This window comes from Polyodon spathula, chromosome 23, assembly GCF_017654505.1.
Source record: "Polyodon spathula isolate WHYD16114869_AA chromosome 23, ASM1765450v1, whole genome shotgun sequence".
In the NCBI taxonomy this organism is placed as follows: Eukaryota; Metazoa; Chordata; class Actinopteri; order Acipenseriformes; family Polyodontidae; genus Polyodon; species Polyodon spathula.
Window position 1 is genome coordinate 13533462 of NC_054556.1, and position 14089 is coordinate 13547550.

Here is a 14089-nt window from a genome sequence, read left to right on the forward strand (position 1 = left end):
CGACAGGTAGCACCTACAACAGGTAGAAACACAGCCCTCACACCACACCTTAATCAATCCACGTACTGCACCTACGACAGGTAGAAACACAGCCCTCACACCACACCCTTAATCAATACACACACTGCACCTACGACAGGTACAAACACAGCCCTCACACCACACCCTTAATCAAACCACGCACTGCACCTATGACAGGTACACACACAGCCCTCACACCACACCCTTAATCAAACCACGCACTGCACCTATGACAGGTACACACACAGCCCTCACACCACACCCTTAATCAATCCACACACTGCACCTACGACAGGAAGAAACACAGCCCTCACACCACACCCTTAATCAATCCACACACTACACCTACAACAGGTAGAAACACAGCCCTTCACACCACACCTTAATCAATCCACACACTGCACCTACGACAGGAAGAAACACAGCCCTCACACCACACCCTTAATCAGATCCACGCATGCACTACGACGGGGAGAAACACAGCCCTCACACCAAATTAACATCAATCCAACACCACTGCACCCTTACAACAGGAGAAACACAGCCATCCTCCACCACACATTCAATCAATCACGCACTGCACATACGACGGTTACCACACAGCCCTCACACCTACACCCTTTAAACACAGCCCTTCACACCACACCCTTAATCAATCCACACACTGCACCTATGACAGGTAGAAACACAGCCCTTCACACCACACCCTTAATCAATCCACACACTGCACCTATGACAGGAAGAAACACAGCCCTTCACACCACACCCTTAATCAATCCACACACTGCACCTACAACAGGTAGAAACACAGCCCTCACACCACACCCTTAATCAATCCACGCACTGCACCTACGACAGGTAGAACACACAGCCCTCACACCACACACCCTTAATCAATCCACACACTGCACCTACCTATGACAGGTAGAAACACAGCCCTCACACCACACCCTTAATCAATCCACACACTGCACCTATGACAGGAAGAAACACAGCCCTTCACACCACACCTTAATCAATCCACACACTGCACCTACAACAGGAAGAAACACAGCCCTCACACCACACCCTTAATCAATCCACACACTGCACCTACAACGGTAGAAACACAGCCCTCACACCACACCTTAATCAATCCACACACTGCACCTATGACAGGTAGAAACACAGCCCTTCACACCACACCTTAATCAATCCACACACTGCACCTATGACAGGAAGAAACACAGCCCTTCACACCACACCACACCTTAATCAATCCACACACTGCACCTATGACAGGAAGAAACACAGCCCTTCACACCACACCCTTAATCAATCCACACACTGCACCTACGACAGGTAGAAACACAGCCCTTCACACCACACCCTTAATCAATCCACACACTGCACCTACGACAGGTAGAAACACAGCCCTCACACCACACCCTTAATCAATCCACACACTGCACCTATGACAGGTAGAAACACAGCCCTCACACCACACCCTTAATCAATCCACACACTGCACCTATGACAGGTAGAAACACAGCCCTCACACCACACCCTTAATCAATCCACACACTGCACCTATGACAGGTAGAAACACAGCCCTCACACCACACCCTTAATCAATCCACACACTGCACCTACAACAGGTAAGAAACACAGCCCTTCACACCACACCACACCCTTAATCAATCCACACACTGCACCTACGACAGGAAGAAACACAGCCCTTCACACCACACCCTTAATCAATCCACACACTGCACCTATGACAGGTAGAAACACAGCCCTTCACACCACACCTTAATCAATCCACACACTGCACCTATGACAGGAAGAAACACAGCCCTCACACCACACCCTTAATCAATCCACACACTGCACCTACGACAGGAAGAAACACAGCCCTTCACACCACACCCTTAATCAATCCACACACTGCACCTACGACAGGAAGAAACACAGCCCTTCACACCACACCCACACATTAATCAATCCACACACTGCACCTACGACAGGAAGAAACACAGCCCTTCACACCACACCTTAATCAATCCACACACTGCACCTACGACAGGTACACACACAGCCCTCACACCACACCCTTAATCAATCCACACACTGCACCTACAACAGGTAGAAACACAGCCCTCACACCACACCCTTAATCAATCCACACACTGCACCTACGACAGGTACACACACAGCCCTCACACCACACCCTTAATCAATCCACACACTGCACCTACAACAGGTAGAAACACAGCCCTCACACCACACCCTTAATCAATCCACGCACTGCACCTACGACAGGTAGAAACACAGCCCTCACACCACACCCTTAATCAATCCACACACTGCACCTACCACAGGTAGAAACACAGCCCTTCACACCACACCCTTAATCAATCCACACACTGCACCTATGACAGGAAGAAACACAGCCCTTCACACCACACCCTTAATCAATCCACACACTGCACCTACAACAGGAAGAAACACAGCCCTTCACACACCACAATCCACACACTTAATCAACAGCCACACACTGCACCTACACTGCACAGGAAGAAACACAGCCCTTCACACCACACCTTAATCAATCCACACACTGCACCTACAACAGGTAGAAACACAGCCCTTCACACCACACCCTTAATCAATCCACACACTGCACCTACGACAGGAAGAAACACAGCCCTTCACACCACACCCTTAATCAATCCACACACTGCACCTATGACAGGAAGAAACACAGCCCTTCACACCACACATTAATCAATCCACACACTGCACCTACAACAGGTAGAAACACAGCCCTCACACCACACCCTTAATCAATCCACACACTGCACCTACAACAGGTAGAAACACAGCCCTCACACCACACCCTTAATCAATCCACACACTGCACCTACGACAGGTAGAAACACAGCCCTCACACCACACCCTTAATCAATCCACACACTGCACCTACAACAGGTAGAAACACAGCCCTTCACACCACACCCTTAATCAATCCACGCACTGCACCTACGACAGGTAGAAACACAGCCCTCACACCACACCCTTAATCAATCCACACACTGCACCTACGACAGGTAGAAACACAGCCCTCACACCACACCCTTAATCAATCCACACACTGCACCTACAACAGGTAGAAACACAGCCCTCACACCACACCCTTAATCAATCCACACACTGCACCTACAACAGGTAGAAACACAGCCCTCACACCACACCCTTAATCAATCCACACACTGCACCTACGACAGGTAGAAACACAGCCCTCACACCACACCCTTAATCAATCCACACACTGCACCTACGACAGGAAGAAACACAGCCCTTCACACCACACCCTTAATCAATCCACACACTGCACCTACAACAGGAAGAAACACAGCCCTTCACACCACACCCTTAATCAATCCACACACTGCACCTACGACAGGTAGAAACACAGCCCTCACACCACACCCTTAATCAATCCACACACTGCACCTACGACAGGTAGAAACACAGCCCTTCACACCACACCCTTAATCAATCCACACACTGCACCTATGACAGGAAGAAACACAGCCCTTCACACCACACCCTTAATCAATCCACACAGCACCTACGACAGGAAGAAACACAGCCCTTCACACCACACACACTTAACAGGAAGAAACACAGCCCTTCACACCACACAATCAATCCACACACTGCACCTACAACAGGAAGAAACACAGCCCTTCACACCACACCCTTAATCAATCCACGTACTGCACCTACGACAGGTAGAAACACAGCCCTTCACACCACACCCTTAATCAATCCACACACTGCACCTACAACAGGTAGAAACACAGCCCTTCACACCACACCCTTAATCAATCCACACACTGCACCTACGACAGGTAGAAACACAGCCCTCACACCACACCCTTAATCAATACCACACACTGCACCTTACAACAGGTAGAAACACAGCCCTTCAATCCTCCACGACAGGTAGAAACAAATCCACACACTGCACCTATGACAGGAAGAAACACAGCCCTTCACACCACACCCAAACCACACACTAATCAATCCACACACTGCACCTACGACAGGAAGAAACACAGCCCTTCACACCACACCCTTAATCAATCCACACACTGCACCTACAACAGGTAGAAACACAGCCCTTCACACCACACCTTAATCAATCCACACACTGCACCTACAACAGGTAGAAACACAGCCCTCACACCACACCCTTAATCAATCCACACACTGCACCTACGACAGGAAGAAACACAGCCCTTCACACCACACCCTTAATCAATCCACGCACTGCACCTACGACAGGTAGAAACACAGCCCTCACACCACACCCTTAATCAATACATGCACCTACAACAGGTAGAAACACAGCCCTCACACCACACCCTTAATCAAACCACTGCACCTATGACAGGTAGAAACACAGCCCTCACACCACACCCTTAATCAATCCACACACTGCACCTATGACAGGAAGAAACACAGCCCTTCACACCACACCCTTAATCAATCCACACACTGCACCTACAACAGGAAGAAACACAGCCCTTCACACCACACCTTAATCAATCCACACACTGCACCTACGACAGGAAGAAACACAGCCCTTCACACCACACCCTTAATCAATCCACACACTGCACCTATGACAGGAAGAAACACAGCCCTTCACACCACACCCTTAATCAATCCACACACTGCACCTACAACAGGAAGAAACACAGCCCTTCACACCACACCCTTAATCAATCCACACACTGCACCTATGACAGGAAGAAACACAGCCCTTCACACCACACCTTAATCAATCCACACACTGCACCTACGACAGGTAGAAACACAGCCCTCACACCACACCCTTAATCAATCCACACACTGCACCTACGACAGGTAGAAACACAGCCCTTCACACCACACCCTTAATCAATCCACACACTGCACCTATGACAGGAAGAAACACAGCCCTTCACACCACACATTAATCAATCCACACACTGCACCTACAACAGGTAGAAACACAGCCCTCACACCACACCCTTAATCAATCCACGCACTGCACCTACGACAGGTAGAAACACAGCCCTCACACCACACCCTTAATCAATCCACACACTGCACCTACGACAGGTAGAAACACAGCCCTCACACCACACCCTTAATCAATCCACACACTGCACCTACAACAGGTAGAAACACAGCCCTCACACCACACCCTTAATCAATCCACACACTGCACCTACAACAGGTAGAAACACAGCCCTCACACCACACCCTTAATCAATCCACACACTGCACCTACGACAGGAAGAAACACAGCCCTCACACCACACCCTTAATCAATCCACACACTGCACCTACAGGTAGAAACACAGACACCACACCCTTAATCAATCCACACACTGCACCTACGACAGGTAGAACACAGCCCTCACACCACACCCTTAATCAATCCACACACTGCACCTATGACAGGTAGAAACACAGCCCTCACACCACACCCTTAATCAATCCACACACTGCACCCGACAGGTAGAAACACAGCCCTCACACCACACCCTTAATCAATCCACACACTGCACCTACGACAGGAAGAAACACAGCCCTTCACACCACACCCTTAATCAATCCACACACTGCACCTACAACAGGTAGAAACACAGCCCTTCACACCACACCCTTAATCAATCCACAATCACGCACTGCACCTATGACAGGTACTCACACAGCCCTCACACCACACCCTTAATCAATCCACACACTGCACCTACAACAGGTAGAAACACAGCCCTTCACACCACACCTTAATCAATCCACACACTGCACCTACGACAGGTAGAAACACAGCCCTTCACACCACACCCTTAATCAATCCACACACTGCACCTATGACAGGAAGAAACACAGCCCTTCACACCACACCCTTAATCAATCCACGCACTGCACCTACGACAGGTAGAAACACAGCCCTCACACCACACCCTTAATCAATCCACACACTGCACCTATGACAGGTAGAAACACAGCACTGCACCTATGACAGGTACACACACAGCCCTCACACCACACCCTTAATCAAACCACGCACTGCACCTATGACAGGTTAGAATACAAACATGCCCTAAACAACCAAACACTAATCATCCACACATGTGCAACCTACAAACAGTGAAGAAGATGATACACACGCCATTCCCACAAAACTTGAATTCAATACACGCACTTGAAACTACGACAGGTATACACACAGCCCTCACACCACACCGATTAATCAATCAACACACTGCCCCTACCAAGAGGTAGAAACCACAGCTACTCACACCAAACCAGTAATTATACACATTCCCTCACACCACACCCTTAATCAATCCACACACTGCACCTATGACAGGAAGAAACACAGCCCTTCACACCACACCCTTAATCAATCCACACACTGCACCTACAACAGGAAGAAACACAGCCCTTCACACCACACCCTTAATCAATCCACACACTGCACCTACAACAGGTAGAAACACAGCCCTTCACACCACACCTTAATCAATCCACACACTGCACCTACAACAGGAAGAAACACAGCCCTTCACACCACACCCTTAATCAATCCACACACTGCACCTACAACAGGAAGAAACACAGCCCTCACACCACACCCTTAATCAATCCACACACTGCACCTATGACAGGAAGAAACACAGCCCTTCACACCACACCCTTAATCAATCCACACACTGCACCTACAACAGGTAGAAACACAGCCCTTCACACCACACCCTTAATCAATCCACACACTGCACCTACGACAGGTAGACTCACACCACACCCTTAATCAAACCACACTGCACCTATGACAGGTACACCACAGCCCTTTAATCAATCCACACACTGCACCTACGACAGGTAGAAACACAGCCCTCACACCACACCCTTAATCAATCCACACACTGCACCTACAACAGGTAGAAACACAGCCCTTCACACCACACCCTTAATCAATCCACCACTGCACCTACGACAGGTAGAAACACAGCCCTTAATCAATCCACACACTGCACCTACAACAGGTAGAAACACAGCCCTTCACACCACACCCTTAATCAATCCACACACTGCACCTACGACAGGTAATCAATCCACACACTGAAACACAGCCCTCACACCACACCCTTAATCAATCCACACACTGCACCTACGACAGGTAGAAACACAGCCCTCACACCACACCCTTAATCAATCCACACACTGCACCTATGACAGGTAGAAACACAGCCCTTCACACCACACCCTTAATCAATCCACACACTGCACCTACAACAGGTAGAAACACAGCCCTCACACCACACCCTTAATCAATCCACACACTGCACCTATGACAGGAAGAAACACAGCCCTTCACACCACACCCTTAATCAATCCACACACTGCACCTACAACAGGTAGAAACACAGCCCTTCACACCACACCCTTAATCAATCCACACACTGCACCTACAACAGGTAGAAACACAGCCCTCACACCACACCCTTAATCAATCCACACACTGCACCTACGACAGGTAGAAACACAGCCCTCACACCACACCCTTAATCAATCCACACACTGCACCTACGACAGGTAGAAACACAGCCCTCACACCACACCCTTAATCAATCCACACACTGCACCTATGACAGGTAGAAACACAGCCCTTCACACCACACCCTTAATCAATCCACACACTGCACCTACGACAGGAAGAAACACAGCCCTTCACACCACACCTTAATCAATCCACACACTGCACCTACAACAGGTAGAAACACAGCCCTCACACCACACCCTTAATCAATCCACGCACTTAATCAACCACACCCTTAATCAATCACACACTGCACCTACGACAGGTAGAAACACAGCCCTCACACCACACCCTTAATCAATCCACACACTGCACCTACAACAGACAGGAAGAAACACAGCCCTTCACACCACACCACACCCTTAATCAATCCACACACTGCACCTACGACAGGAAGAAACACAGCCCTTCACACCACACCCTTAATCAATCCACACACTGCACCTACAACAGGTAGAAACACAGCCCTTCACACCACACCCTTAATCAATCCACACACTGCACCTACGACAGGTAGAAACACACAGGCTAGAAACAGAACACCTACAACAGGTAGAAACACAGCCCTTCACACCACACCTTAATCAATCCACACACTGCACCTACGACAGGTAGAAACACAGCCCTTCACACCACACCCTTAATCAATCCACACACTGCACCTACGACAGGAAGAAACACAGCCCTTCACACCACACCCTTAATCAATCCACACACTGCACCTATGACAGGAAGAAACACAGCCCTTCACACCACACCCTTAATCAATCCACACACTGCACCTACGACAGGAAGAAACACAGCCCTTCACACCACACCCTTAATCAATCCACACACTGCACCTACAACAGGAAGAAACACAGCCCTTCACACCACACCCTTAATCAATCCACCACACAGCCCTCACACCACACCCTTAATCAATCCACACACTGCACCTATGACAGGAAGAACACAGCCCTTCACACCACACCCTTAATCAATCCACACACTGCACCTATGACAGGAAGAAACACAGCCCTTCACACCACACCCTTAATCAATCCACACACTGCACCTACGACAGGAAGAAACACAGCCCTTCACACCACACATTAATCAATCCACACACTGCACCTATGACAGGAAGAAACACAGCCCTTCACACCACACATTAATCAATCCACACACTGCACCTACGACAGGAAGAAACACAGCCCTTCACACCACACCTTAATCAATCCACACACTGCACCTACGACAGGAAGAAACACAGCCCTTCACACCACACCCTTAATCAATCCACACACTGCACCTACAACAGGAAGAAACACAGCCCTTCACACCACACCCTTAATCAATCCACACACTGCACCTACGACAGGTACACACACAGCCCTCACACCACACCCTTAATCAATCCACACACTGCACCTACGACAGGTAGAAACACAGCCCTTCACACCACACCTTAATCAATCCACACACTGCACCTACGACAGGTACACACACAGCCCTTCACACCACACCCTTCATCAATCCAGAAACTGCACCTAAGACAGGTAGAAACACAGCCCTTCACACCACACCCTGATAGCCCCTCAGCATCTCATTGGTCTCTGAGATGCTCCTGATTACACATGCAGATAGCACCTCAGCATCTCGTTGAGGTGCTCCTGATTACACATGCAGATAGCTCCTCAGCATCTCGTTGAGGTGCTCCTGATTACACATGCAGATAGCTCCTCAGCATCTCGTTGAGGTGCTCCTGATTACACATGCAGATAGCTCCTCAGCATCTCGTTGAGGTGCTCCTGATTACACATGCAGATAGCTCCTCAGCATCTCGTTGAGGTGCTCCTGATTACACATGCAGATAGCTCCTCAGCATCTCGTTGAGGTGCTCCTGATTACACATGCAGATAGCACCTCAGCATCTCGTTGAGGTGCTCCTGATTACACATGCAGATAGCTCCTCAGCATCTCGTTGAGGTGCTCCTGATTACACATGCAGATAGCTCCTCAGCATCTCGTTGAGGTGCTCCTGATTACACATGCAGATAGCTCCTCAGCATCTCGTTGAGGTGCTCCTGATTACACATGCAGATAGCTCCTCAGCATCTCGTTGAGGTGCTCCTGATTACACATGCAGATAGCTCCTCAGCATCTCGTTGAGGTGCTCCTGATTACACATGCAGCCACAATTCCCCTTTAGCCAAATCCAGAGTTGCCTCTGTTCTGCTGTGCGGTGAATTCACTTCATTGAGATACTCCGGCCCCCACATTCAGATACACAGGTGCAGTTTTCAACACTTCGCAGTTAATGCATAGCTGCAACCTTTGAGATGCACACATGAGAAACTCAAGTTAAACACACACCCGCATCTGCTTGCGCTCGTAGGCTCGTAGTACATCGGCCCCTCATTGAATAAAGTGTATTTTGGGTGAGTAAAATGCAACATTACCTTGAAGTCATGAGTACTTTCAATAAATACTGTACACACTTCAATGCTAACTTATGGTGTATGTATAAATTGCATTTAATACAATAAAAACAACAGTTATTCTTATTTGTTTTATTACCACAAACAATATGGCTGTGAACAGAAACAGAACTTTTTTATTATTATTATTCTGAAGGCCTGCACACACCGATGTGACAAGCAAATGTGTCGTACTTGCAAGAAAAAAATAGGATTGGTGTCTATTTTTGTGATTTTGTCGTGTGGCAGCTGGGGAAATGACCAATGATGAACAGCTTGTGTTGCATGCCTTCAGTAAACAATGGCGGAAAAAAAGAATTATTTTAGTGCCAAAATACCCAGAGCTGCAGAATAAAGGACACAAACATGATAACGACACGGCAATGAGGGAGAACATCTGGCAGTCCATTTCCAGGGAACTGGAGATAGCTGGTGTGCATGATTCGTTTAGCTTTACTGAAATATTCTGAAAAGCTATTGTGTATTCTACATTTTTATTAGCAAAACAACACACAAAAACTCATGGTTTCTTTAAAACACAGTACTCCGTCACTAGTCCTTTCGTAACCATAACAAAGGAACAGATCTCTTCGCTACATCCCCTGATATACCCTCAGTCACGCCCCCTTCGGTAGCGAGTGCAATCACGTCTCCTCCAGTCCATGACTGACACATCGCCTACCGCATTAAAGCGATAACTTCTGGTATTATGACTCCGCCCCCTTTCTGGATGGCTGACTTCCGACTGACCCTGGAATGAACTGCCGAACCATCCAGTCCGGGGCACACTGTTCCTGTTATACCACGCCCTCTCAGGTCAGGAAGGAGATTGTTGACAGGATTAATTTGCTTTCTGTCAGTTAGCAAAACCTAATTTAAAATATTGTGTTCAGTTCTGGTCATCTTGCTACAGAAAGGATATTGCTGCTCTAGAAAGAGTGTAACAAAGAGTGACTTATTGCTGGTTTAAAAGGCATGTCATATGCAGACAGGCTAAAAGAAATTAATCTATTCAGTCTTGAACAAAGAAGACTGCGTGGTGATTCAAGCATTTAAAATCCTAAAAGGTATTGACAGTGTCGACCCAGGGGACTTTTTCGACCTGAAAAAAGACCAATGCTCATAAATGGAGATTAGATAAAGAGGGGCACTTAGAAGAAAATAGGAGGCACTTTTTTATACAGAGAATTGAGGGAATCTGGAACCAACTCCCCAGTAATGTTGTTGAAGCTGACACCCTGGGATCCTTCAAGAAGCTGCTTGATGAGCTTCTGAGATCAATAAGCTACTAACAACCAAACGAGCAAGACGGGCCGAATGACCTCCTCTCGTTTGTAACCTTTCTTATGCTCTAGTGGTACAGTGCATGCCCCTGACACTTTGATTGCCCTTTCAATGACTCCTGAATGTTAGCAGGACCCTGTGATTTTCACACCCTTCAATGACTCCTGAATGTTAGCTGTGATTTTCTCGCTCATGGTAACGCTGAAGCTCACTTTGTTCTGTGTCAACAGGATCGTCATCCACGGAGAAGCAATCAGCAAAGCCATCCACAGAGAGTCAGTGGAGATATTTAATTTTCAAGCTGCCTATGGGCTAACTGAGGAGCAGGTAATCTTATCCCTTACCTGTGCACTTCTAGATTTTGAAGCAAATTCCACAAAAAACTAACATGTCCTTTAACCCTTTCTGTACACACAGGGTTCAGTACACACAGGGTTCTATACGCGCTCAGCATGTTCACAGCAGGGCATGGGGGAGTGTTTCAACTTATGGCTGTACAGACAGGACAGGCTCTGTTCACACACTGTACAGAGAGGGCAGGCTCTGTTCACACACTGTACAGACAGGCTCTGTTCACACACTGTACAGAGAGGGCAGGCTCTGTTCACACACTGTACAGAGAGGGCAGGATGTGTTCACACACTGTACAGAGAGGGCAGGCTCTGTTCACATACTGTACAGAGAGGGCAGGCTCTGTTCACACACTGTACAGAGAGGGCAGGCTCTGTTCACACACTGTACAGAGAGGGCAGGCTCTGTTCACACACTGTACAGACAGGCTCTGTTCACACACTGTACAGAGAGGGCAGGCTCTGTTCTCACACTGTACAGAGGGCAGGCTCTGTTCTCACACTGTACAGACAGGCTCTGTTCACACACTGTACAGACAGGCTCTGTTCACACACTGTACAGAGAGGGCAGGCTCTGTTCACACACTGTACAGACAGGCTCTGTTCTCACACTGTACAGAGAGGGCAGGCTCTGTTCACACACTGTACAGAGAGGGCAGGATGTGTTCACACACTGTACAGACAGGCTCTGTTCACACACTGTACAGAGAGGGCAGGGTCTGTTCTCACACTGTACAGAGAGGGCAGGCTCTGTTCTCACACTGTACAGAGGGCAGGCTCTGTTCTCACACTGTACAGACAGGCTCTGTTCACACACTGTACAGACAGGCTCTGTTCACACACTGTACAGAGAGGGCAGGCTCTGTTCACACACTGTACAGACAGGCTCTGTTCACACACTGTACAGAGAGGGCAGGGTCTGTTCTCACACTGTACAGAGAGGGCAGGCTCTGTTCACACACTGTACAGACAGCTTTATTAACCGGCTTGCTCTTCTCACACAGGGGCTGGCGGTCAGCGATCATTTCCCAGTGGCAGTGGAGCTGAAGCCAGCCAGGGGTTTCCTCACATGGCTCAAATCTTCAATTAGTAAGACAAAGTAAAGTGGACAAGCGCTCAGGGTTTTACAATGTTTGCAAAACACAGCGCAAGCAAGTAAGCATAGTGCACTGTGCAATTATTAACCAGCCACTCAGCCACTCAGCCACTCAGCATTCATGCTGTGATATTCAGAGTAGTTCAGGCAGTGTCCTTCTGGCCGGACGCTTGTGCTACCTGTGTATATTCCAATATTTCAACACCAGCACCGGCATGAAGCCAGCAGTGCCAGACTGGCTATACTAATAAACATTAATAAAGCAAGCTGTTGATAAACCAGTCATGGTATTCTGAGAGTTATTGTGTACGAATGCAGACATGCATTAGATTAGGGTTGCCACCTTTTCCACAGACCAAACCCGGACATATTTCTCAGTCAGCCTAGCTCTATCAAACCTGCAGTATGCTGTAATATAGTTTAACACAATCCCACCAGATCTCGGTACAAATCAATAATCATGCAGTATACACAGTATTGTGCTCTTGCCATTTCTAGCAATCAAACTTGCAAGTCAGAAAAATAGTATTGATGTCATATTGACTAATCTTACCTGAGACAAGTCGCTGTGGTGATGAGTAACACTGTAGTAAATCAACGCAATTTCTGAAGAGACGATCCTGTCTACGTGGTTTTTTTTTTTTGGAGGGGGGGGGGGGGGGGGGGTGTCTTAATAATTTGAGCTTGAAAATCCCATTTGTGACAATTTTACAGCCATTGTGTCACGCCTTAATATTTAGTTGTTACAGGGTATATTGACCTTTAAAACCCGACCGTATGTAAAAGTCTAAAGCGTACACTTGGTAGATGTTGAATTGGCGTTTTTCACTTAGCACATTCACAAGTTTTGTATTTCTACTTTTCATTTCAAAAATGTGTCTGCTAAAACAGTAGCTAATTTACAGTAACTACCTTTAGCTTCTACAATGTCACTGCAGCAACTTGAAGAACAACAAAGAAGACCTTCTAAAAATGAGTTACAATATGTATCGTTCATATATGGCCCTTCAATTTTAAGATACCAGTAATTGGAAAGGATTAGTAGCTGCAGTATATAAGGATAGGCATTTGCTAACTCTCAGTTTTAAAACTTAGCACTGGTTCACTAACATACAGTGCAATGATCACAGTATGATTTAGTGATTGCAGGACAGTATTGCACGTGTGAAAACTTTAACAATACAGCCAAAACTAAAACGCTTTAAATTTTAAACTGGTTAATAGACTACAA

General features: G+C 47.5%; 1 protein-coding gene across 1 annotated transcript in view; it reads left to right on the forward strand.

Moving 5' to 3' along the window:
• The window catches only part of LOC121298466 (deoxyribonuclease gamma-like), a 42236-nt gene extending 29097 nt beyond the window's left edge, over positions 1-13139 (forward strand). Inside the window, exons 7-8 of the mRNA XM_041225591.1 lie at positions 11643-11739; positions 12767-13139. Of these exons, the coding sequence (XP_041081525.1) occupies positions 11643-11739; positions 12767-12865 (196 nt within the window). The 3' untranslated portion in view covers positions 12866-13139. The remainder of the gene's footprint in view (positions 1-11642; positions 11740-12766) is intronic.
• The last annotated feature ends 950 nt before the right edge of the window (positions 13140-14089 follow it).